The 27,506-nt window shown below is 36.3% G+C and overlaps 1 protein-coding gene across 1 annotated transcript; it reads left to right on the forward strand.

Moving 5' to 3' along the window:
* The first annotated feature begins 461 nt into the window (after positions 1-461).
* lhfpl6 (LHFPL tetraspan subfamily member 6) lies at positions 462-27,174 on the forward strand. Its single transcript, XM_016278193.1, has 3 exons — positions 462-962; positions 25,144-25,242; positions 26,467-27,174. The coding sequence occupies exons 1-3, from the start codon at positions 578-580 to the stop codon at positions 26,583-26,585; spliced, it is 603 nt and encodes a 200-aa protein (XP_016133679.1). The 5' UTR covers positions 462-577; the 3' UTR covers positions 26,586-27,174.
* Positions 27,175-27,506: the final 332 nt, after the last annotated feature.

Consider the following 27,506-nt stretch of genomic DNA (forward strand, 5'->3'; position numbering starts at 1 on the left):
GAAGTGTTTTATGGATTAAACAAGGTTTGTGAGAGAATCGTTCAGATTTGTGCACTGCGATTCATTGAAAAGATAATCCGACTCAACGATTCTCGCTATGTGACGTAGAAATAAATAAATTACATACTTTATATGAAGTATGCATTTTATGTGAACTATCATTTGTATTGCTGCGTTTCGCAAAAATCGACATATAGTCAATTACAATTTTATTTTCAGAAATCGTTAATTTGTGAAACGATCTACTCATGGTGTAAAACAAGTATTTGTCTTAAAAAAAAAAAGATTTTATGCTCTTCACCATGTCTGCTGCATACATACTCAAATGGAAAATTACATGAGAAAGTGAACACCTTTCAGTTTATGCAATTTGAAGAGCTTGTCACTTCAGATTTATGGCTGGAAACAGATGTCCCACGGTTTTACTAACGCTCCCACACTTTTTACTATTTCCTCAGGTGTAACCGAGCAGGAAGATGCTGGGAAGATCTAGGCCGGTGGGCTTAGGAGCTCTGCATGCGCGCTCAACCTGAAATCAGTCCCTTTTGCATCTGTATGAAAGTTTGAGCTGAGCGTGATGGCATCTAGTCTTACATGTGCAGGTGTGGTATGGGCCCTGTTGTCCTTCCTTTGTGCAGCCACATCTTGCATAGGCTTCTTCATGCCATACTGGCTGCTTGGGTCGCAGATGGGTAAGCCGGTGTCGTTTGGAACGTTCCGCCGCTGTTCCTACCCTGTAAGGGATGAGGCCCGTGGTGGGACGGTTATGTTGGAGCAGTGTGGGCGCTATGCCTCCTTTCAAGGCATCCCGAGTCTGGAGTGGAGGATCTGCACGGTGGTGACGGGGACAGGCTGCGGACTGCTTCTCCTGGTGGCTCTCACGGCAATCATGGGATGCTGTGTTACGGATCTAATCTCTCGCACCATCGGAAGAGTGGCAGGAGGGATACAGTTTGTGGGAGGTGAGTTCAATTACAAGGAGCTTGACTGGAGATTTAGTGGATGGGTAAATGGTGAAATGGTTGGATGAATGGATGTATAGAATGAGTGGATAGATGGATTGAGAGATGAAGAGTGTGCCAGCTAGATGAATGATTGAATGGGCAACTGTTATAGTTTTAAGTAGTGATAGATTGATACTGGCCATGCTGATAACTCTGCTGATATAAATTTTGAGTTTTGAGCATTATCATCCTATAATAAAATTAATTAAAATAAAATAAATACATTGTTATAAAATAATCTAATATTGGCTTATATAGTATATAATACAAATAATTGAATCTTATAGGAATAACCTAATATAGGCTTTATATTGGCCACCCCACTTTCTACAGTAGTTAGTTGGTATTGGCATTGGTCAGCTACTAATTTTCGGTGCATTTATTGGTTGGATGAACAGGTGGGTTGTCAGAAGGATAGATGAATGTGCTTGTAAATGCATAGTCAAATGAAGCACTGCAACTTCTCAAACATACTTTCGTTTGCGTCTTTCCCAGACACAAGTACTTAGCAGCTCCTAAGCGGGAACACATGATGACAACCGCATCCTCTTAGTGAAACCTGGTGTGCTTGTTTTAACATTCTGTTGCTACGATTCATGTCATCCTGTGAGGATAGGAGCCTGTTGATTTGGGCAAACACACCAAACTTACACCCTGGTGAAAATCAGTTCGAGTTTGCTTGGTAACTAAACAAATAGTGAAAAGCAAACAAGAGTTTTCTTTCATGTCCTTAGTACTGGTCAGATGGGATTGGTTTTTCAACCGATGATTGAGCTACAGTTGTTAACACAGAACGTCTGTGATTTCATGTACTGATTTTGGATGGGAAGTGGGCATATTATGGTAAAATTACAAACTAAAACTAATTTAATTCAAAGGATAGTTCACTCCAAAATGAAACTTCTCATCATTTACTCACTCTCATGTCGCTCTGACATTATTTCAACAAAACATTGGAGCCCATTGACCTTGACATGAGGGTGAGTCATACCTGATGCTCCTACTACTGTGATCTTTCTGATTAGTTTGTGATTGTACTTTCTATATTGCTACTCATTCTTTTTATATCAAATGCAATACCAGCAGTACTTAAACCACCGACTGTTATTTTACCCAGATGGCAAGCTGAAGTCAGCCGAAAGGTCTAAATCCATCATGAAGGCACACCAGGCAGTGAAACAAGAAATTTAAGCTTTAGTTACGGCATTCACCAAAGGTCAAAGTAATTGAGGAGAAGCGTTCTGAAAAATAATATACCGTGATCACACACATTCCTCTCCGGACAGCATTCGATTTCTCCCAGGACCCCAAAAAATTTAAATTGCTCAGTAATTTATACAGAGGAATGAGGGAAAAATGGGCTTGTTCAAACGTCTGCGATGCACAAATTTACCTGACCTCCTCGGGGAAAAATAGTCCTGGCCAAATAAGCTTTTAATGGTCAGGAAAGAGGACATGCATTGCAAATCCAGGCTTGTTCTCTCTCTCTCTCTCTCACACACACACACACACACACACACACACACACACACACACACGCAGGTTAAAAGAGAGAGAGCAGGAGGTAACAGAATAAATTATCTTTTGTTACTTTCCTTTTACGAGATCTTTATATTTGTGAGGCAGTAACAGAGCTGCTTATGAAGCGATTGGCTTTGTAATGAGCAGTATATGAGGGGAGGAGGGCCCCTCACGGGCCCTTATGACTTACATCACCCTCTCTTCTTTTGTCCTGCCTCAGAGCGGTGACTTTGCTCCATTTCAGAGAGATGGGAAATAATAGAGGTTGATTATACGTGACCTCTCTATGAGGGACCGTAGGCAACACTTCTCTTTTTCGTATCTCTTTCATATTCCCTAATCCTGTCCTTTGTGCTCTCTTTACTTTTCCACACACACTTTGATACGCACACCTGCTTTCTTTGTGATGTTTTATTTAAGGGCAACTAAATATTTCCTGTTTGCAGGTTTTCCTTGTCCTAGAAGGATGTGATTTTGCTTTGTTTTTATCACTTGATACAGTAAAGGCAATAGAGACTCGCTTACGGACTTACTAATTCTGGGATGGATGCCAGATGCCACATTGGTGTATCACTTCTTCAGTTTGCCTTTTTCAGGTGGGAATATTACTTGTTAGTAGGTTAGACTTGGGAAGTATGTTGTTGTCTGTGCCTTCTGAATTAACGTTATGGTTCCTGCATCCTATTGGATTTCCTCTCACACCCACGTCTTGCTTCACAGCACCCGTTGCATGTTTGCATACGTCACGCACGCTCTCCTGAAAGACAGTTGGCTCAGTCATGTGTTTCATACAGTGAATTTACTGTAGGATTTATGGGATCCGTCTGGCTACTGTCAGAATCCCGGCCAATGAGAACCCAAGACCTTGAAATTAGTCTTTTTCGCTTGAGAGATCTGCCGATATGACTCACTGGGATCTGGGTGTTTTCTCAATTACTCTTTAATGTCTTCTTAACACATTAGAGAAATACTGAGGACTTCCTTTCAGAACAACCTCAGCTCCTGGGAGATATTTCTCACTTTGCTGTAATGACATTGCCTGATGAGTTTGTTACAGTTTGCGAATGCAAAAATCAACTGTTTGGATTTCTCCCAAGCTTTCCGTCCCTTATGTATTGCCTTATGCCCCTATCAAAAGTCTGTTCTCTGATACTCTTTCTTATCTTACTCCTTTTTCTCTTTACTTTTGAGTATTCGCTGCCCTGTATGAATTTCGCAGTAGAAGATGAAAAAGAATGCATTCATTGAACCATAACTATGCCCACTAGAGTCTGTATCGCTTTTTTTTTTGCATTTTCTGCAGTGGTTGCAGGCAAGAATCTAGTTATTCTGTGGAAAGGATTTCTATGATAAAAAGAGATGAAATACTACACTTTTACACCATTAGTGTAAAAAAATGACAGCAAAGATATTTATAATGTTACAAAAGATTTCAAATAAATGCTAAAAACGTTCTATTCATCAAAGAAACCTGAAAACAAGTATCATAATTTCCACAAAAATATTAAGCAGCACAACTATTTTCAACATTTATTATAAAAAGAAATGTTTCTTGAGCACCAAATCAGAATATTAGATTATATTAAATGAATGATTTCTGAAGAATCATGTGACATTGAAGATTTAAGTAATGACACTGAAAATTCAAGTTTGCCATCACAAAACCAAATTACATTTTAAGTAATTTAAGTAATTTTTATTAAACTAGAAAACAGTTATTTTAAATTGTAATAATATTTCACAGTGTTATTGTGTTGTATTGTATTTTTTGACAAATAATTTCAGTCTTGGTGAGCATAAGACATTTCAAAAACATTATACAAATCTGACAGATCCCAAAAGTTTTTTGTATTCACATGTATATGTATATACTCACTTGTGAATTCCTTGTCTTCAGTTGTTCAAGTGACAGAAATAAGGCCAGTTCACGTTCAGTCAGTGCTCAGAATATCACAATTGTTCTGTGTTTTTGTAGGCCCTTCATTCCAGAGATCACGTTGTCATACTTACAGTGGGGAAATATTATACAACCTTACCCTGAGGAAAACACAAATAAGTCAAGTGGCAACAACTGTGTGTATGCGAGTGCTTGAGTAAGCTTTGAGACGTGACGTTTCAGTAATCTATCCAGCAGCAGTTGTCTTACTGTAAGCCTTCACTTCTTGAGCTGTAAACTTTCGACGAATACCAACAGGGGGTCAATGCAGCTTGAAACAAATGTGTATGTTGTCTGTCAAAGTTTGAATTCAGAAACTGCAACAATTTGACACTTTAATTGTTTCTTTAAGTCCTTAGGCCACCTATGTGTCACAATAATGATTAACTTTTCCAAAGTTGTCCTTGACTTTGTGTCTGGTTACAGTGGACTGCACAACGTGCAAAATTGTTGAGCTGTGAAAGTTTACCTCCTGCTTTCCCTCTGTTAGCTCGGATGTCAAATACGTCATGTTTGCATGCTGTGTAAATCACTCTCGTTTAAATCTAAATTGACAATATTGAATTAGTCACGCTGGAAAGTTTCTAATTGCAGAAACGGACGGCTGTTGAGAACTGCTGATTTGTGTACATTTGTGTGGTGAATGGAAGCGTGTGTGCGCTTGAGCAACGTGTATTTGTGGTCGTGTGGGAACAGACCTAGCTGAGGGTGTATATGCTGGTTTTAGCTGACCCGTGCCGACCCCTGGGCGCTTGGAAAGAGTCGGATGGAGAGATGAGAGGGCGTAGGGTGATGTGAATGAGAAAGACAGGCAGGATCCAGCTGATGGAGACAGCTGCAGCAGCAGGAAGAGACTTACTGGCTCCAGTACTGGTGCACATCTCTCACCATGTCTCTCAGTTTTTTTTACTGTCCGCCCGTCTGTCTGAAAAGTTCTGTTGACTCCTTGGAATGCTTGGAATGTTGCTGGAAAATAGGAGAAAAAGTGTATGAGAGTGACACACAGTGAACTGAATAGGCCAGAGGTGAAGAAAATCTGTGCCTGTCCTTCACAGAAATCAATGACAGTGTCTATCAGATAATGTCCTGTAAACTCGACACCATTGGGTGTAGCCCATTATGATGGAATTTCAATCCACATTTGATCCTTCCTAAATGATATGCAAGATTAGAAATCTCACAGGGCCAGCTATATTACAGCACAAAACCAAAATGACATTTTATTTTACATAAAGGCAATAAAGCCATTACAATTAGTTTTGCATTGCGATGTTATTTTCATGACTATGAAGCATATGTAACCCCAAATTTTCTTTGCTGTAATGTATCTGGTATGTAATTTAAATGATCTATCTCTTAGTGTATGTAACAAATTTATCAAAGGATTGTATCATTTATTCATTTAAACGATGTCTCTGTATTTCTGTAATTCTATAATTGTGATTAAAAAAAAGCATAGAATATTATTTGACAAATAATCATAAACTACAGGTAGAAAAAGAAAAACTACAATAATGTGAAATTTTACAATTTAGATTGATTTTAAATTAAAATATAAATTACACATTATTATAAACTGAGGGTTAGTATTTTTATATTGCAGTAATGAGAATTGAGGGAAAATTTACATAATTGTCATGAAAATAATCTCAATGGCCCAAAAAAATGTAAATCATTAATTTTTAATGTGAAAAATATATTTTACAATTTTGTTTTACTTTGAATTTTTTTGTTTATACAAGTGCATCCAAAATTATAATATGTTATAGTAAATTAAATGCTAGAATATGCTTGAATGATGTACTAGTGTGCATCCATGAATGTTAAAATTGTCCACAACCTATGTTATGAAAGAGGAGACGTTATGATTATTACCTTTCAACCAAGAAAATGGCATACTGAAAGAATGAAAGACAGAAACTCCCACAACAGTTTTTTGTAAATGCATTAAATTAAACATTAAGCTAAATGTGTTTTAAAGCAATGAATATACCTACTAGTATAACAAATTGATATCAAGGTGCAGTTTCATGACATGAAATGTCTCAATACTGGTATGTGTTTTCTCATCACATAGTGCAGCCATAGGGATATTTTACACTTTGGGAAATAAAAATGGGTCATTAAACAAGATGTGCAATAACAGCTCTCGCTTTAAGAGCCGTTTAGGAGACTTGCCATTCTCTATTCTCTTGTTATTTGACCCACACACATAATTTAAGGCATATTTAGGAGAGATGGTATCCTCAAAGCAGACTTTTAGATTTCAGAGAAAACAACGTGAGAGCAGCAGGGCACCATCAGCTGGCCAATCTCAACTTTTATAAAGAAACCCTCACGGTTTACAAGAAATGATTCCTCCATGACTCCTTAAGGAAATGACTCAGAAACCTTTCCAACAGGCTGCAATATCGGCCCCTTTGACAAAACCGTACACACCAGCCGTAAGGATATGTAGGTCACGGCTACGACTGGTGTTTGCATGTGTTTACATTCTTGTAAGAAAAGCGGCGTGCGGCATGACTTCATTTTCAGCTCAACAAAATCTTTGCCTTTGCTTAGCACTAGTCTGGAGCGATTTGCTCATTTATTGTAGGTGAAGGAAAAAATTTAATGCAAAGAATTTTTGGGTCGGGATAAAAGGAATATTTTTGTGACACTAAAATGTCGGTTGTGTTCAATCTACTTCAAAAACTAAAAATGTTAAATATGAACACAAATTATGAATAGTATCAATATTCAGTAATTTTGTCATCCCTAAATATGATGCAAAATTTCATAAAATATGGACAGTGTCACAAATGAGACTGTGATCTAGTCTTTGGTTGGGATGATGAGATTCAGAACTAGTTTGCTATGGTGTGTCGAATATAAAGAGGTTTGTGTTCCCATTGTTTTGAGTGTCGTTGTGGGTGTGTGTGGCCTGATAAACCGGAGTCAGGCGAACACGTGCTGGAAGGAGATCTTTCATTCATGAATTATTCATTGAAACTTAACAGGCTAAAAAAAATCAGTCTTCAAATCCAGTATGATATTTTAGCTTTGAGGCACATATCTTGAAACCAGCTCACATAATTGAGAAAGGCAGTGATTCACAAGAGAGCGGGGATGTTCAAATCCTCAGATGCTCAGAATAGCATATGTGAGCGTGTGGGTGTGTGCAGCGCATGAAAGAGCGTCCGGATACTTTTTCATATTTGCCCGTACACCATGTCCTCAGTCTGCTTATGCATCTCTTGAACAGTATCTAGCACTCCTTTCTCTGTCATCATCCAGCAAAACTATCAGCAAATGGAGACATTGGCCTTTCACTGTTGTTGAAGGGATAGCTGACCCAATGTTGACTCTTCTTCATGTTGGTTCAAACCCGTAAAATCTGCATGATTAGGGACTCCAGTTATGAGCAAACAATGAACAACGTCAAGTGTGATACAAGTAAGACTTTATTAACTACATAAACACTTAAACTAGTCTAACATACTACATAAAGAAAAATGGTGTGTCTGATTGGTCCAGACGCTACACCAGTGAGCTGTTAACCACTTTGACTGGATCAGCGAGTTAGCTCAGATCAGTCTGATTCATGAACAGATGGTTCAGTTTTGTAAAATGGATAAACAAATTCATCAAAAATAAACTGGAAAGAGTTGATGTGGCTGAAATTTTAAATCTTTACAATATCATTCCTACCGCAATCTTACATACATGTTTTTGTTAGACCCCATTGACAACACTGAGACACTTCATGTTCCACAGATGAAAGAATACAGGTTGTACTGGTTTGGAATGACATAAGGGTAATTATATGATGACAGATTTTTTGGTTTTGGGTTAAGTATCGCTTTAATTTCATATCAGAACGTTTTTTCTTATCCAGAAGGGCATGAGCTAGACGTTATTAACTTTTTGCGAATACGCACACACACGCTTGAACAAAGCCAACTTTCCATGGATAAGTGAACAAAGGAGTCTCTGTGTTCAAGAACTTTGAGAAGTTCCATGGGGAACTTGGCTCAGTCCACTTCCAGTGCTGCATGGTCCCTCTCCGGCCCGGCTCCCTCCCTCAGATTGGAATGCAGGTCTGCATTCTCCTCGGGGCAATCATGCTGGAATGTTCCAGGCTTCCAGATGGTCCTCTAAAGTCCACGACTGTGGCAGCAGAGACATTCTTTGGCTACAGTAAAAGAGGAAATAAATGGTTTTCTCTCCTAGCTCAGAGACCGACCCAACAGTGTGGCAGAGGGAGATTTTTTGAGGATAAGGCAGAAGAGAAGAAAGGTTTGGATTCACACAGATGGCACAGGCACATTTGAAGGAAGCTCAGTAGAGAATAGTTTTCATCTCTTCAAGTCTCTTGCAACCAGAAGGTGGTATCTCTGAGGCACCATTACAGCTTTGAGGATTTTTTTCAGTCTCTTTACTGCTTTCTTGAGTTTGAATATGAATATTTTTTTTGCTGCAGCAGCCTGTTTCTTTTTTAGCCTGCTGCATTTGCTGTCAAAGCCAACATAATGAAAATTCTGTTGCTTACTCACCTTCATGACTTACTTTCTTCTATAGAACAAGAACAGATATTGAAGAATGTGGTGCTCTGGACAAAAAGGACACAGAAGCACCAAAACATATCATAAATATATCCTAAAAGTTTTTCTTATCACTTGTTCACTATATATTGCAAGTCACACGCTTTGTGTGATGAACAAATCTAAAAAATAAGACTTGATCTCCTACCTTAGAGGCATGTTAATCTTGAGGAAGTTGCCAAATCTTGCCAAATTTTGCCAAAGAACAAAATGTAGGATTTCTTTTTTTAAAGAAATTAATAATTAAATAGATCAAATATGACAGTAAAGACTATATATCATAACATAATTAATAATAATAATATTTCACAATATTAAAACATATTTAAAAATTTGACCAACCCCAGATTTTTGAACGGTAGTGTGTTACAAACTTGGCTAATATAATTTTAAATAGCAAACTTATTGTGTTCTTCTAAACAGCATTCCTAATTAATTTGCTGCATCACACACTGACATTGTGAAGTTTTCCGCAATGTGATTTAAAAAGGAACAGGCTTTTGGAATAATAATGCATTTATGTTCATAAAAACATTCCCAGCTGTTGTTGGCTGTTATGACGGTAAATTAATTCATGAGCTTAGTTTAGGACACACCAGTGGCCTTTTTTTTTCCTCTGTCCTTTTCTCTCACCATTTCATTAGTCCCTCACTCTCTGGCTGATTTAAATAAGAATTATGGTCCGTGTAAGTCTGTGGTGGTCTGTAACGGCGTGTGGTGACAGTGTGGCTTTACATCATGTGCACAAGGCTGATAGCAGCGGCTGGCTGGCCGCTTGAGCTGAGCTCAGGACTGTCAATCACGTCTAGGGATTGAATGCCAAGGTTTATGATGGAACTCAGTGCGGACACTTCGGTCTAGGCAGCTGCTTACCCCAACTGCTTTATTAAAGGGATATTTCACCCAAAAATTTAAATTCTGTCTTCATTAACTCACCATCATATATGTTTCCAAACCCATAACTTTTTTCTATGGAATACCAAAGGAGATGTTTAGCAGAGCTTTAATAGCTCAAACCTGTTAGAGAAATAGTAGTTTTGTAGTGCCTTGTTATTTTACTCTTAAATGGATAATTCACCCAAAACTGAAAATTCTGTCATTAATTACTCACTCTGTCATTCCAAACACGTAAGACCTTTGTTCATCTTTGGAACACAAATTAAGATGTTTTTGATTAAATCCAAGAACTTTCTGTCCCTGCATAAACAGCAATGCAACCACCACGTTCAAGGCCCAGAAAGGTAGCAAGGACATCAGTGGTTCAATCGTAATGTAATGAAGCTATAAGAATACTTTTTGTGTGCAAATTCTTGTACCTTCATAAAATTAAGGTTGAACCACTGCTGCTGTCTATGCAGGGTCAGAAAGCTCTCGTATTTCATAAAAAAATATCTTAATTTGTGTTCCAAAGGAAGATGAACGATGGTCTTATATGTTTGGAATGACCTGAGGGTGAGTAATTAATGACAGAATTTTCATTTTTGTGTGAATATCCCATTAATGTTCCTTGTTGGCCTAGTTCAGAGGTTAAACCTAAAGACGATCCCTGTCGGGGGTTAATGGGAGCGAAAGGGTCATCTGGAGACCATTCACCCTTTATTGCTTTCTCACACGTCACTGTCATGGAATTTTAGTCAGGCTCTGTCTGTCTTTTGGTCAAAGGATTTTGAGAAGAGCAAGTCTGAAGATGGTTTTGAGAGGGACACATGCCTCTGTGTTCAAACAAAAATCTAGTTCGGTAAGCTTTGTTTTGTTAGTGGTGCAAGGACACTCTAAATTAGCACTCTAGGTTTTTCTTCAAATTTACTTTACCATTTTATTTTACAGGTCTCTTTCGTGTCCACGCTTTGCTGGCATCTTTTCGTGTAGACTTTAACAAACAGCAGCCAATTCATCACAAAAGCTGCCGAAAAAAGCCAGTCATCCATGGAAAATTCCATCTGTAACAGCAGGTCTGAGTCTGTGCAGGTCTTTCTCTGTTTTCACACTGTTGGGTTTTGATAAGACAGGACTGCACTTCCTGCCAATGAGCCTTGATTGGACTGCACATAAACATCCACCTACCCACCCACATATAGACACAACAGGATGTCAGAATTTTTAGAAATGGACGTAATTGCTATGAAGAGTTCCAGATTGTAAGTATGTGAGTTTTGGAACATTCTGTCTATGTTCTGACCAGTTGACTTGGCAACCCAGAAGTCAACAATGACATGACGAGCCCTTGTTTGTGAAAACTGTAATACTTTTTTAGGATTCTTTGATGAAAGTTCAACAGAACTGCATTTATTTGAAATGGAAATATTTTGTAACAATATGAATGTCTTTATTGTCACTCTTAATAAATTTAGCATATCCTTGCTGAATAAAAATATAAAATTATTATAAAAAAAAAAAAAAAATCCTACTGCCACCAGATTTTTGAATGATCATTTTATCCATTTCAAAATGGGGCTCAAATGTACTTGTTGGTCTATTTGTCAAGTGTACTAAATGCATGCACTAAATGAACAAATTTGAACAATTTGCATCACAAGCAGTATTTAACTTTCCCTCTTTGCCAGTTGCTTGAGAGCCTATTTTACTGCAACTTTACAGAACGTTGTAGCTCACTAGGAAAAAAAGAGCGTCGCGGTCACCTTCGCAAGCTGAATAAAAGGACACAGTATTGATCATGACGGGACGCAGATCAATAGGAAGATAATCACTCTTGACCCCAGTGCCACTGTGACCTGTAAGAGGGCATGCATTCTTCTTTGTGCTGATAAAAATGCTTAGAGACGAAGTAAAAAGCGATTTTGTTTGTTTGATTTATTTTGTGTGTTCTTGAGCAGGGAAGGCAGCATAGTCTCGGGGGACGACAAGAAGTCATAGTCTGTTCTTTGAACTCCTGGTACAGCTGTCACAGCATAACGTGACAGCATAGTATGGCAGCGTAGGACGACCTGTGATGGACGATTTTTCTTGCACACTCACACACACACCAATTCTTCACATGAGCAGTGGACTGTAAACTAGAGATTTCATTTCCTAGTTGGCAGTCCTTCCATGATTTGCAACCAAGGTTTTCTGTGAGAATGAGCGTGTGCATTTTGCAACATTATTGGTGCTAACAAATGATACTTTAAATATTGCTGCTTAAAAAGTATGTATATATATTTTAAATTATTTTATTCATAAATGTATTTTATTTTATAATAATTGGTTAATAAGTATCCAGCCAGAACACCCTGCAAAGTGCTGAAAACCAACCAGAGCAGAATAGTGGCTTCAGATAAAAATCTAGTTAATAATTTATTCTGAAGATCATTATCCTTCAGATAACTTGTGACACTCTTTGATGAACTCCCCTACCCCCAAATATATCATTTTAATATTGTTTATTTCCCTTAAATATTCATTTTCTTTTCCTCTTTCACTCTGTTTGTCTCATCAACCTTTGGTGTATTTTTGAAGTCCATGTTCTCATCATCTTTAATGTTTCTGATGGAAACCTCTGGGGCTGTTTATTTTACTGTAGCTATGCGTGTTATCTTTTTTTCTGCAAAAAAATATCACTATGAAGTAAAAAGCGATTTTGTTTGTTTGATTTATTTTGTGTGTTCTTGAGCAGGGAAGGCAGCATAGTCTCGGGGGACGACAAGAAGTCATAGTCTGTTCTTTGAACACCTGGTACAGCTGTCACAGCATAATGTGACAGCATAGTATGGCAGCGTAGGACGACCTGTGATGGACGATTTTTCTTGCACACACACACACACACCAATTCTTCACATGAGCAGTGGACTGTAAACTAGAGATTTCATTTCCTAGTTGGCAGTCCTTCCATGATTTGCAACCAAGGTTTTCTGTGAGTATGAGCGTGTGCATTTTGCAACTTTATTGGTGCTAACAAATGATACTTTAAATATTGCTGCTTAAAAAGTATGTATATATATTTTAAATTATTTTATTCATAAATGTATTTTATTTTATAATAATTGGTTAATAAGTATCAAGCCAGAACACCCTGCAAAGTGCTGAAAACCAACCAGAGCAGAATAGTGGCTTCAGATAAAAATCTAGTTAATAATTTATTCTGAAGATCATTATCCTTCAGATAACTTGTGACACTCTTTGATGAACTCCCCTACCCCCAAATATATCATTTTAATATTGTTTATTTCCCTTAAATATTCATTTTCTTTTCCTCTTTCACTCTGTTTGTCTCATCAACCTTTGGTGTATTTTTGAAGTCCATGTTCTCATCATCTTTAATGTTTCTGATGGAAACCTCTGGGGCTGTTTATTTTACTGTAAAACATAAACATACAAGCTTTATGGGCAGTGAATAAAGTTATTAACAGCTCTTACTTGAAATACGTCTCACATACTCTCTCAGTCACTTGATATTTGATGACACACTTCTAGAGGTGCTTCTAGAACAATGGAACACTGTTCTTTTTCCCAGAACCTCTCGAGTGTCATTTTAGCATCTGGTATGGATAGAATTTGTGGGTCTTTTGGGAAGGTTCCTCCCATCGGTTCTTTCTCTCAGTTCTCTCCTGATGATTCCTGAATGACGTCGTCTCCTCTATGTGGGAATGGACTGTGTTGTAACTGCATCCAGATGTTTCTATTGTTGACTTCAACCAAACTCAATAAACCTCTCCTTCTCTCTAGGGTTAAAAAGAAAAGCAAAACTCAACATCTGCTGGAACGTTATGTTGAAACTAGTGAAATCATTAGGGTGTTGAAAGAAAGGCTCTAGAAGTACTTCGGATCATAACCTGTTTTTGAAAGGCTTTTTTTGGTCTCAAAACACCCAGTCAGGGTATGGGTTAGGACAACAATGCCTTAGTTTTCCCTATTTAATCCTCAATCCTAAATCCCAAATCCCATTCAATAGCTTGTAGGTGGTCTGGGAAAGTCCTCCAGAAAATACTTGGTCAAATAATCAAAATGCATACTTTCAGAAACTAGTATATTTATTTAAGAACAACCAAATTCATTTCCTTTGGGGTTTAAAGAGATCAATTGGTTTAAAGTCACATGAACCTGAAGTGAATTGAGGTTAAGTGGATGATGACAATTTTCAGTTTAAAGCAAATAATCTGCGGAAGGAGCAATTTAAATGAACTGGCCAAACATTAAACAAAAACTGATTATGAAATATTTAACAGGAAGATGGCGTGGAATAGAAATGTTGCAACATTCTCAAGGGGCCTTAATTTCAGGTTCAAGTTGGCTTTGATGGTCTGTGTGGGTACGCTCTTCTACCATATGCTGCCGTAATGGAGCCATCTGTGATCAGATCTTCCAACCAAGATGTCACACACTGATGCTAATGACAGGGGGAATGCATGAACATGGAGACCAATGTTGGTCATACGAAGCCTTCAGGGCACCATTTTCATAAGTGTCTAGATGGGTGACATTAAAGCCAAGAACCGTCTCTGTTTCAGGGCTGTCTGTTTCTTTAATCACGAAGAGTTGTTATGGGGCACCAAATTATATTTTTGCTTGCAAAATATTTTTAAACAATGGATTGCAGTCCTTTTTATTTGGTCAGTAAAGGGATAGCGTGCCATGCAGAAATTAATATTGTCATCATTTACTCACTTCAAAACCTGTATGACTGGCTTTCTTCTGTGCAACACGAAAGAAGATATTTTTTAAATAATGTCTTAATGTTTTTTGTCCATGCAATGAACGTTGTACTCCACTGACTTTCATTATAGGCAAAAACAGTTGAGATGTTCTTCAAAATATCTCCGCTGATTGATATGGCACCCAGTCTGGAGCCTCATCATCCCTCAGAAGTGCTTGCTTAAGAGAACATACGTGGACTTTGTCTAAACTCGCAGACCTCACGTTGGCACATTGGTCAAGGCCTTTCATCGTTGACCTGACACTCCCTCCTGAGAGAGGCAACGGTAGCATTGCTAATCATCATGCTGTTTTTGCAGCTGCTTAGTTTGAAAACTTAAAGCAGTCATTAAAGTCTTCTGAAATAACTTTGATAAACAGACTAAATATCCATTGTAATATTAACAATATTGGAGTTTATCACCAATGAATGGTATTAAAACAATTAAATGGTGATATTTTGCAAAATCACATAACAAAATTGTTTAAACCTTAAACTGAAAATATAAAACTAAAAGCAAATTCAAAATGGTAATAAATACTATAATGGTATATAAATAATAATACTAAAATAACACTGGTTCAGGCCCTCAACCCAAAGTATGAGCAATGATAAATGTGATGCTTGCATTAGCTAGTAAATATATATTGCTGTATCACCAATTCAGCAGAGATATTTATCAGTACGGAAGTGGGTTGTCTATTCCAGTATATAGTCCAGAGTATCTGAGCACTTAACAAATGATCAGGCTGAGAGGCTCATTTTTAAGCCAGCGTAACACAATTCTTCATCCTCCCCAACCTTGGAGATGGGTATTTTTCTGAGGAGCATAGAGGGAATGTAAGTGGGTGGGCAGGAGAGATCAGCAGTGCAGGCATGGAGCCAGACATCTAGGTCATGAAAGAGCTCCATGATAAAAAATCCCAAAGCCTGTAAGACCCACCAGCACCGAATGAATGCCTCCCTTCCATGAAAATGATGGTTATGTCAGGACCGCACACCCCAATTCTGAGCAATGACTGCTTTCAGCGATAGAATGAGAAGCAGCTGGGTTTTGTTCTCAATCAGAAGCCATCGCAGTCTGCCAGGGCTTTTTAATAAAGAGGGGCAGATTTATGCCCACATCAAAGGGAGATGCTAGATGTCTGACATTGTTCGCCTACCCGGTGCCAAACTGTATGGAAGTGCAGAACATGATCGATGATAGCGGTATTATCAAACATTTGAAGACTGTATGGTTCTGAAGAAACTTCACACAAACTTCAGAAGTCCAACTTTCAAGATCCCAAGTTTTGAATCATGGCCAGCATGTGGCATAATTGGACAAAATCAGTATTTTTGTTTGAGAAATATTGGCTTTGTAAAGCACAACATTGTGTCAACACAACAGCTGTTTTCTTATGAGTAAATATGAGTAAACCCAAAGGGTTATGGTGAATTACACATGCATGTGGAATTACACATCTGGTTGTTTTGCAGGCAACATTAATTCTTCTTATTATTATGAATTTATTTATATATATTTTTTAATTTTGTTGTTGTTGGTATAATTTATTTATTTATCATTTATTTAATGAAATGTAAGTATGTAATTGTAATAATAATATGTATAATATTTTTGTATAATAATATATTATTATTATTCATTTATTTATATATTTTGAATTTTGTTGATGATGTGTATCATTTATTTATTTATTTTTAGATGGATCTTCAAGCCATGAAATGTACTTCTGAAATAGAATTTTAACAATTTTTGCACAGAAGGGTTGAACTGATTAACACGGCCACAGAGTTGAAAAAAAATTATATATAAGTATATATATATTAGTATGTATATATATATATATATATATATATATATACAGTATATATATTAGTATATAATATAAGTGTGCATTTATATAACAATATTTTAATAATAATAGTAATAGGTATTATTATTATATTTTATAGGTTCTTATGATCATGAAATGGATTTTAAAATGGAATTTTCCCGGTTTTCTCCAGGTTCTGTAGACATCTGTGGCCCAATCTCAGATAGGGTCATGGAAAATTAATGTGACGATAGAAAATGGCATGCAACTACAAATCTGCAGACCCTAATTTCCATATTTCTTTGATGTGGTATCCTCTCTTCTCAGTTAAGACTTTGGGTTGACAGTGAGAATCTGATTGCAGTGGAGCCGAAAGTGGAATGTTTTGAGACTGTTGTCGGCTGTCAGGCTAAGAGATACTTCTTATCATTGTGTGCTGGAGTGTTTACTGAATCCATACGTGACTGGTCCCCACGCGTTCCCGACAGCAGATCTTTTGGAATGTAAGTGAAATGTGAAGTTTAATTCATTCCTTTCAGATTATGCAAGCTCTTGAAAGCTGCAACTGCACGGCTGCCTCCACAGTGTGGTTTCTAGTTTTGTTTTTTTTGGTGAAAAACACTTCAGATACTGTATGAAGGTGTTATCTGTGCACTCACTGAAGAGAGCTTGCGTAAGTAGCAATCAGAGGTGTTGCTCTTTGTGATAAGGCAGTCGTCTCAGCTGTCCTGTCTTCCCTGAAGACGGTGTCTTGGCGCTCTCATTTCCTGCGGTGTTGTCAGGCTGTGTGAGCTCTGTATTGTGTTGACAGTGGACCATCTGCTGTGTTACACAATAACTACAGTTCTGTGTATCACCTCTAGAAAACAACCTATTCCATTGTTTTCCCCTATCTGGGGTTGCAGTCCCTCGTCCTTTTTAATAAGCCTTCAAATTATTTTTAGATTAGTTTTTACTGTCAATTATCTGTGTATATTTTATGCTTACTGTTTTTTTAAAATAAAATTTTCAATTCTTTATCAGTTACTAAATAAAGTCTTAAAATTTGTGTTTTTTTCCAAACAAAAAATGGATCCATGGTGAGATATTTAGAAATGCAAAAGTTTAGAAATTCATTAAAAATAATATTAAATATTATTGTTATTATTAATATTACGCTTATTATTATTATTATTTATTGTTTTCTAAAACTTCAAAATTATTCATCAGTTATTAAATTAAAATCTTTTTAATAAAAATGCACCCATGGTGAAATATTTAGAAATGTATGACAAATAACATTATTATTTTTTATTATTTCTAATAAATGTACCAATTCTTCATCATTTACTAAATTCAAATATTTGAAGTATTTTCTTCAAATACAAAAATGGATCCATGGTGAGATAAACCCATAGTTTTTGCATGATAAACATTAACTAATGCTAATCCCCTTGACATAAACCTTCTCATTCCATTGCAAGGTTCTGGAATCGCAAGTATTGGCAAAGCATGTGACATGAGAGTGAGAAGATTGAAGTTGCTCTCTGTTTTTGTGGCCTGATTGAAAATTCAAACCCTGCCATTCTTCATGCAGGGAGAGAATTGTGTTTAGATGAGGGTTTAAAACAGGATTATGGGTTTCGGGTTAGAGCTTGATCTCTATATGTGAGCAACATGAGAATCCTTTAGAGACTAAATGTTTAGAAGTAGCGCCTCCTATGCCTCTCTCTCACACATACTTTTCTGTTTCAAATTGATGCTGCACACAAAATATGTAGCAGCTGCACACAATGCCCTTTTCGTCCTGTTACTGAAACTCATATGGAGTAAACACACACATTTTATGAGATCATTATCTACTGAGTCAAACTTTCCGCTGTTTTCTTCACTTTGTTCCTTAGATTCATATTTCCAAGTCAAAGCAAAATTCCTTTTGGGTTCCTTACATTCTGAGCTCTAGTGCAGCTCAATCTGTGTGACCACCATTTATTTCAGATCTGTTAATATACATTACTCACATGCACAACTCCTAACAGTCAGCTTTTATAGTGCATGCAATTTCATGCACAGTGCATATTAGTTTTTTCTCATGCATATTTATTTTGTAGTGAATGCCACCTAGTGTATTTTTTTTCATGCATTTTTATTTTGTAGTGTAGGCCTTCTAGTGAATATTAGTTTCGTTGTGCACGCTACGTAATATATACTACATTAGTGCATACTTTATTTAATGTAGTGTCTAGTTGTGTAGTACATTTTCTGTAGTTTCTCTGTAGTGAGTGCTACCTAGTGCATACTAGTTTTGTTGTACCCTCTACCTAGTATATGCAACATTTTAGTGCATACTTGTTTTGTAATACATACGTAGTTTATAGTTCAGCCTTGAATGCTACCCAGTGCATATTAGTTTTGTGCACTCTACCAAGTATTTGCCGTTTAATGCATACTTGTGTTATAATGCATAATGTCTAATTATGTAGTACATTTTTGTTGTGAATGCTACCTAGTGCATACTAGTTTTGATGTGCAGTGCAGTCTACCTAGTATATGCTGCATTAGTGCATACTTGGTTTTAGGGCTGTCAAAATGTCTGAAAAACGAAATTCGAATTTTGTACTTAAATATTATCAAAATTCGAATTACATAAAAATTTAAAATGCATAATTTCAGTTAGGGTGAAGAAAAGCTTTTGGCTTCTCTCCTGAGGCCACAAGAGGGCGCATCATTCAAAGCATAAGAGAACATGACTACCTGCGAAAAAAAGTGCATAATGTTTATAAACCAATTATAATTAAGTTGCTTAAACAACTCTAAATAAAACAGCATCATGTATGTATGCATAGTTTAATACAAAGGGCAGAAAGCCAATCACAAAGAGTAAATTTTTCATTTAAAAACATGAGATGCAGTGGGATGGGGGGCGGGGGGGGACACCATAAAGTCACGATATATGTTTTTTTCAAAGTTAAACTTGCATTAATTTTACATGGCTTTCTAAACATGTGGCTTTTTTGTGCGAGACGCGAGTGCAACAGTAATAGATATCCGTCTAAAAAATGCGTGAAATATGCGTTCTGTGTGAACGGCTTGGTTTCGGTTTTGATGTAAACAAAATCTTCTCCGCATTGATGTTCTCTTTTTCCGCTGTATTTTTAATGAACAACGTAGCAGCGCCACATCTATTGGCTTCAACTGGACAGGCTAACAAAAACATTATAATGCAACGACACTTACATCGTCATCGCATCTCGTGCGCCGCTGATAAGGCTGCCTCCTTAACGCACACCTAAAATTTGAATGCAATGTTTTTGCATTCGAATGTGGATTTTTATTTTAAATTCAACGAATATTTGAATATATTTGGTTTGTAATCTAGTGAGTATTTCAGGATAGTTGTGTAGTACTTTTTGTAGTGAAAGCTACCTAGTGCACAGTTGTTTTGTTGTGCACTCTACCTAGTATATGCTACATTAGTGCGTACGTGGTTTGTAATGCAGTGTCTAGTTGTGTGTGTTGTTCATTTTTTTTGTAGTGAATGCTACCTAGTGCATGCTAATTTTGTTGTGCACTCGGCCTAGTTTATGCTACATTTAGTGCATACATGTTGTTATGCATAGTGTTTTTCAGTATAGCTGCATAGTACATTTTCTGTTGTGAATGCTATCTAGTGCATACTAGTTTTGTTGAGCACTCTGCCTAGTATATGCTACATTTAGTGCATACTTGGTTTGCAATTCAATCTATTTCAGTCTAGTTGTGTAGTACATTTTTGTAGTGAATTCTACCTACTGCATACTGGTTTGCTTGGCCTAGTATATGCTACATTTAGTTTATGTAATAATTTAGTTTTTTTAATGCATAGTGTCTTTCAGGCTAGTTTTGTAGTGCATTTTCTGTAGTGAGTGCTACCTAGTCCTTATTAGTTTTGTGCACTCTACCTAATATATACTACATTTAGTGCATGCTTGGTTTGTAATGTAGTGTCTAGTTTAGTCTAGTTGTGTAGTACATTTTTTGTTATGTTGTGCACTCGGCCTAGTATACACTACATTTAGTGCATACTTGTTTTGTAATGCCTTAGTGTCTTTCCGTGTAATTGTTTAGTACATCTTCTCTAATGTGCTTAGTATATACTAGTTTTGTGTACTCTACCTACTATATGCTACATTTAGTGCATACTTGTTTTGTGATGCATAGTGTCTTTCAGGCTAGTTGTGTAGTACTTTGTAGTGAATGCTACCTATTGCACACTAATTTTCTTGTGCAATCTATCTAGTCTATGCTACATTTAGTGCATACTTAGTTTGTTATGCATAGTGTGTAGTTCATTCTAGTTGTGTAGTACATTTTTGAAGTGAATTATACCTAGTCCATACTAGTTTTTAGTGCATACTGTTTGGTTGATGAAGTGAAAACTAGTTTTCTAGAGCATGTCTTTTATTATAGTGCACACACTTTGACTAGCATGCAATTTAATTAGTATACGCTGACTATACACTATGCGCTACATACAGTTTAAGAACTTTCCCGATGCTGGTGGTATTATGACTTTGAAAACGCAGTGCTGCATTCTACCAGAAGCACGTTGCAAGCCACAGAGATACATTTTTAAAAGAGTGTGAGTGTGCAGCACTTTATCACTGTCAGTTTTTCCTCACCTTTTCAGTGATGAAAGGCCCACCTCGTTTCACAGTACTGCAAATGGTCCATTTTTGTCTTGGTCAAGGAGAACTGCTGTACTCGCAACTTTACAAACCTCACCATACGTGCTCGACCACACGCCAGGGTGAAAGGAGTATGGCTGCAATCTGCAGAAGTTAATTTCTGCATAAGTCTGCATTCTTTTCACACTCTCACATACACATAATAACTAGCCCAATATCAACTTATCGATTACTCATAACTTCTCTTATTGCCTCTGAGAAACAAAAGTCGAAGCACTAAAAGCTTATTTCCCTTCCCTCTGTATTCCTTTGCCGTTTTGAACTCCGAAGCAGAATGTAATTTTTGTAAGTTCCTGACTCAGTGTAATGGATTTTCAGGCCTGCTTGAATGGATGGAGGAAACAGGAGGCATTTGAAGAATTTTAAAGACAAAGACGAGTTTTGAAAGTTCTGACAAAGAGCAAGTCCTACAGAACTGGGTTACTAATGCCGGAATCTAGGCTTTTTTTATATCAAAGAATGTCTGTGACATCAAAGTTGAAGTACAAATGAAAGCTAATCATTCCAAAAATAAACTGTTACTGGGCTTGTGTGGCAGTGTGTGGGAGTGTTCTTTGTCTTCAGTCCTCTGTCCTCTCATTATCTCAGACAAAAAAACTAGTCGGCACAGACAACTTGAGAAGATCACACACCCATCATTTGTAACCAAACACAAAGAGAGGCAAACATTACAAGGCACGCATAGGTATGCACACAGCATGGTACCACTAGCTGCTAAATATGTTTCATTTACACTGTAAGTCTCTTATGCTTACCAAGGCTGCACTTATTTAATTTAAAATACAGTAACAACAGTGATATTGTAAACTATTGTTACAAATTAAAAGAACTATTTTCTATTTTAATATATTTTCAAATGTAAATCTTTTGTGACATTATGAATGTTTTTACTGTCAATTTAATGTGTTCTTGCTGAATTTTTTTTTTACTACTTATTCCAAAATATTGAATGGTAGTGAAAAAAAAACATGAAAATATTTAAATAAAAACAGTTCTATATTGTAATATTTCACAATATTACTGTTTTCACTGTATTTTTGATAAAAAACATAGCTTTTTCTTTTAAAAAAAAACGAAAAACATAATTATTCCAAACTTTTGACCAGTATATATATATATATATATATATATATATATATATACACATACAGGGTTGGGGAGTAATGGAATACATGTAACGGCGTTACGTAATCAGGATACAAAAATCTAGTAACTGAAATCTGTTACAGTTACATCAAAAAACAAAGTATTCAGATTACGGTTACATTTTGTAAACAGTGAGAATACTATCAGGAATACATTTGTTTAATTTAAAATTAAATAAATGAGTATTTTGACAACGCTATAGGCTATATTTAGCGCTGCTTCATCATAGTTCCTGGTAGAGCCCTGCACAGGCCTCAAATATGGCCTGTGTCTGACAGCTTATCAGAATTACTGGCCCGAGCCCGTCTTTTTTTCGCCCTCTCTCAAAACAGCTTATACTACTTTTTCAACTATTAAAATTGTTCAGTTTTGTATGTAATGGCAAAGTGATTATATTTGTTTCGTTTTTTATTAAGTTAATTTAGAAAAACGATTGGAGCATTTTTTGTTCGTTACAAATTTTTTTTTTATGTAACGACCAAGCAGCCAGCGGCAGACAGTGAGCTGATCATAGCCTATGTTTGATCAATTTAGCCTTCTCAAATCATCACGACTTGCCTAAAATAAAATCTATAGATATAAAACAGTTCAAGCATATAACAATGTTTAAACGTTAAACCTAGATAAATGTGCGCTGTATCCAATAGTTTGTGCAAGCTGAAGCGCGCTTTGCAGGACATGGAGGCACCAGCGCGATCACTTGCATTTTTTTTCAGTGGATACGTCATTTTTGCTCACAAAGGTAAGAGTAATACATCATTCAGAACTGTAAAGGGTCTACTTTTATTTGTGTGCACTCACAATAAGAGCCCTGCACAGGCCTCAAATATGGCCTGTGTCTGACAGCTTATCAGAATTACTGGCCCGAGCCCGTCTTTTTTTCCCCTTCTCTCAAAACAGCTTATACTACTTTTTCAACTATTAAAATTGTTCAGTTTTGTATGTAATGGCAAAGTGATTATATTTGTTTCGTTTTTTATTAAGTTAATTTAGAAAAACGATTGGAGCATTTTTTGTTCGTTACAAATTTTTTTTTTATGTAACGACCAAGCAGCCAGCGGCAGACAGTGAGCTGATCATAGCCTATGTTTGATCAATTTAGCCTTCTCAAATCATCACGACTTGCCTAAAATAAAATCTATAGATATAAAACAGTTCAAGCATATAACAATGTTTAAACGTTAAACCTAGATAAATGTGCGCTGTATCCAATAGTTTGTGCAAGCTGAAGCGCGCTTTGCAGGACATGGAGGCACCAGCGCGATCACTTGCATTTTTTTTCAGTGGATACGTCATTTTTGCTCACAAAGGTAAGAGTAATACATCATTCAGAACTGTAAAGGGTCTACTTTTATTTGTGTGCACTCACAATATCAACAAAACGTTGTGATTTATAAAATAAAGAAAACGAACATGATGCGCTTTCTGCCGTCTCATCTTGAACAGGAGCGCTTCACTAAAATGAAACTCAGCGAATTCATGCCTCACAGACATGATAAATATATCTATAGAAAGCTTTATATTACTACTTAACGAAATAAAACAAATAAAAAACAAAAACTCTTTCATTATAATCATAATCCGTAAAGATGCACTTCTCTCTAAAGGCGCGTCTAATGAAGAGAGTCAGGATCGACAACTTCATCCTTGCGACACCGACTCAGAAAACACTAGTTTATTAGTAATTAATTCAAATATCTCCTCACTGTTTCCCCCTGACAGATTCATGGTAATTACTTTATATATATTATTTATATATATATATATACAGTGGGGAAAGTATTTAGTCAGCCACCAATTGTGCAAGTTCTCCCACTTAAAAAGATGAGAGAGGCCTGTAATTTTCATCATAGGTATACCTCAACTATGAGAGACAAACTTGCTCGTTTGTAGGTGACCAAATACTTATTTTACAGAGGAATTTACCAATTAATTCTTTAAAAATCCTACAATGTGATTTTCTGGATTTTCTTTTCTCATTTTTTCTCCCATAGTTGAGGTATACCTATGATGAAAATTACAGGCCTCTCTCATCTTTTTAAGTGGGAGAACTTGCACAATTGGTGGCTGACTAAATACTTTTTTGCCCCACTGTATATATAATAACATTAATATAAAATATATAAATGATAATTAGAATATAGAAATATATAGAAGTCATAGTCACAAAATACTTACTGAAAAAAAGAGGCCTGGCACTAGCAACCATAATACAAATCATCAGGGTTGATGAAGGCACATGCAGGTCTTTTTTATTAGGAAATATTCTGGTAAGAATTTAGAGCTCACTGGAGAGGAGGAGCCATATTGAAACTTGTATATGTTTCTGGTGGGAATTACATGCCTGTTTATTTTTGCTGAATTGGTAAGAACATAAAAGGGAAAATATGAAAGAATTCCCTAGAAGCTTGTTTATAAATAAGCTACTTGCTGCATTTATTATCATATTTCCATAGCTGTTTGGATCTTGAGCCCAGATGAAAACAAGATTTGTGCTTTATCGTCTCTGCGGAGGTGTGTGTTTGCGTTTGCGTGTGATAGAGTATCTGTGTCAAATGGAAAAAAAATGAGCTAATGATCCTGCATTGTGTGCAGTAAAACAAATAATAGCTTTTCAGACCAATGACAAAATGCATGAAGCGCTGTTTTTCATGGCTATCATCTATTTTTCAAGAGATATCATGCTCTCCTCCTCACACAGCGGGAAACTATGTGAGCTCTTAGTCATGTTATAAAGTTGTTCTTCTTCTTGTTTACTTTTATGTCTGTTTGTATTCACAGTGTGTTTTCTCTCTCTGCAGGGCTGCTGATCGGATCGGGATGTGCCCTGTACCCTTTAGGGTGGGACAGTGAAGAGGTCAGACAGACTTGCGGCAACAACTCTGACCAGTTCGATCTTGGTACGTTGGTATATAGACAAGTTCAGATTTTTACGTTCACCATTTAAAAGTCTGGGGTCGGTAAGATTTGTTTGTGTAGTTATTTATTTAGGGGAAAAATTCATACTTTTATTCCAAAAGGACACATTAAATTGATCAGAAGTGACAGTAAAGAAATGTTTCAAAGAATTTGTACATCAAATAAATGCTGTTATTTTGGACTTTTTATTCATCAAAAGAATCCTCCTAAGAATTCCCCACAAAAATATAAAGCAGCACAACATTGACAATAATAAGGAATGATTCTTGAGCATCAAATCAGCATATTTTAAAGGATCATGTTATATCACAGTAATCAATTCTATTTTGTTTTGTATTTTACTAAATATATTCAAATAAAAAACATTAGTATTTTATTAATATTAACAACAACAACAAACAACAATAATAATAAAATAGCAATATATATATCTTTTTTAATATATCTTTTTTTATCCAAAGTGACTTACAAATTAGGACAATGGAAGCAATCAAAATCAACAAAAGAGCAATGATATGTGATATATATGACAAGTCTCAGTTAGCTTAACGCAGTACACATAGCAAGTTTTTTTTATTATATAATAAAAAGAAAACGGATAGAATAGAATAGAGACAGCTAGTGTTAGAGCATTTTGTTAATTGTATAATAAATAAAAATAAAATAAATACATAGAATAAAAAAAGAATAGAGAAGCTAGTGTTAGTTTTTATTCTTCAAGAAACACACACACACATTAAATAAATAGAGTGCAAATCTAAAAGGGGCAATTTAAAAAAATTAAGAATAGAATTAGATTAGAGAGTGCTGGAGTTAGAGGGTCAAATAAAGATGGAAGAGATGTGTTTTAAGCCGATTCTTGAAGATGGTTAAGGACCGATAGGGGTAAATATGACGGCACGTTATCTAGTATGTGTGTGTGTGTGTGTGTGTGTGTATAATGTATCATTATTTATGAAAGTTAAATGCAAAATATAATTTTCACAAATATAACGATAAAGAAGCAAACCTCCTGTGCCATGGTAGGTAGCAGAGTGGAAATAATGTATGCTTTAATTAATTTATTGGCGTCACCTGTATGCCAACTATACAATATACAATAGTATTAAAAAGTCATATTTAACAATATATTGTGCCTCACATTATATATTGTGTGAACATAACCAATTCTGAGTATTACATGTTGAGGTTGATGTTTCTTTCAGGTTCTTGTGAGATCGGATGGGCTTATTACTGCACCGGGGCTGGAGCTGTGGTGGCCATGCTGTTGTGCACGTGGATGGCATGTTTCGCAGGGAAGAAACAGAAACACTACCCTTACTAAACATGTAGAAGAAAACCAACAGTAGAGGAAACTATAAACACACATATATGGGCATGACTTTCATTCTTCAATTCAGAGAGCTTCTACATCCAGTGCACTTCCCAAACGCATATCATATACAAGGAGACATGACTGAATGATGACCTTTCGGTTGCAGTTCCCACTTGAGATTTTTCCTACGACTGATCTTTGACCTACATTGGGATCTTTTGCATTTAAAGTGGTGCCAGTATCATTAAAAAGGAATATATGTCAGACGACCTATTGACTTTTGAATTTTTGTGTTCAGAAGGAACCTACTGTGTTACTATCACTTATATGTCACTTTTTTTATCGTGTTTGTGTAAGTACAGTATTCTCGGTGGTTTAAGTTGTTGTGTTTTGGTATATTGTGTTATTATAATAACCTATTCTATATTATGCATTTCATTAATGTCCTGTTATTGCCTTACATATCTCCGCTGCAATAATATACGTCACAATATATTGTGTCTGATATGATCTTTGTTTGGTATTTACAACTTTTATATAACATATGCATAAATGTCCATTATATTTCCCTGCATTTGTAAATAAATACTGTCATTTAAAAACTCATAATTGTTGGCGATATTATGTATGAACATTTATATTTAAAGGATTGCATTTTACAAATGTTCATTTTGAGGGTTTGTATTAGTGTATTTGTTTTTCGTAATGCCTTTTATTGAAATGCTCTAAAAGAAACTCCGTAAACTTCATTTCTGATCTGCATGATCTGTGTATTTTTAACCTGCGTGTATCTTTCTCTTTTGGAATGATGGATTGCCTGGTGTTAATTTCCGACAGGGTGATGCAGTGCTGAAGTATTCGCCGCTGGAATGTGAAACTGCAGGGATCCACGCTGTGGGAAGATGTAAAGGCTGATCAGAAGTTATTGAC

The sequence above is a fragment of the Sinocyclocheilus grahami genome, unplaced genomic scaffold (genome assembly GCF_001515645.1).
Source record: "Sinocyclocheilus grahami isolate Dianchi unplaced genomic scaffold, SAMN03320097.WGS_v1.1 scaffold7.1, whole genome shotgun sequence".
Classification (NCBI taxonomy): Eukaryota; Metazoa; Chordata; class Actinopteri; order Cypriniformes; family Cyprinidae; genus Sinocyclocheilus; species Sinocyclocheilus grahami.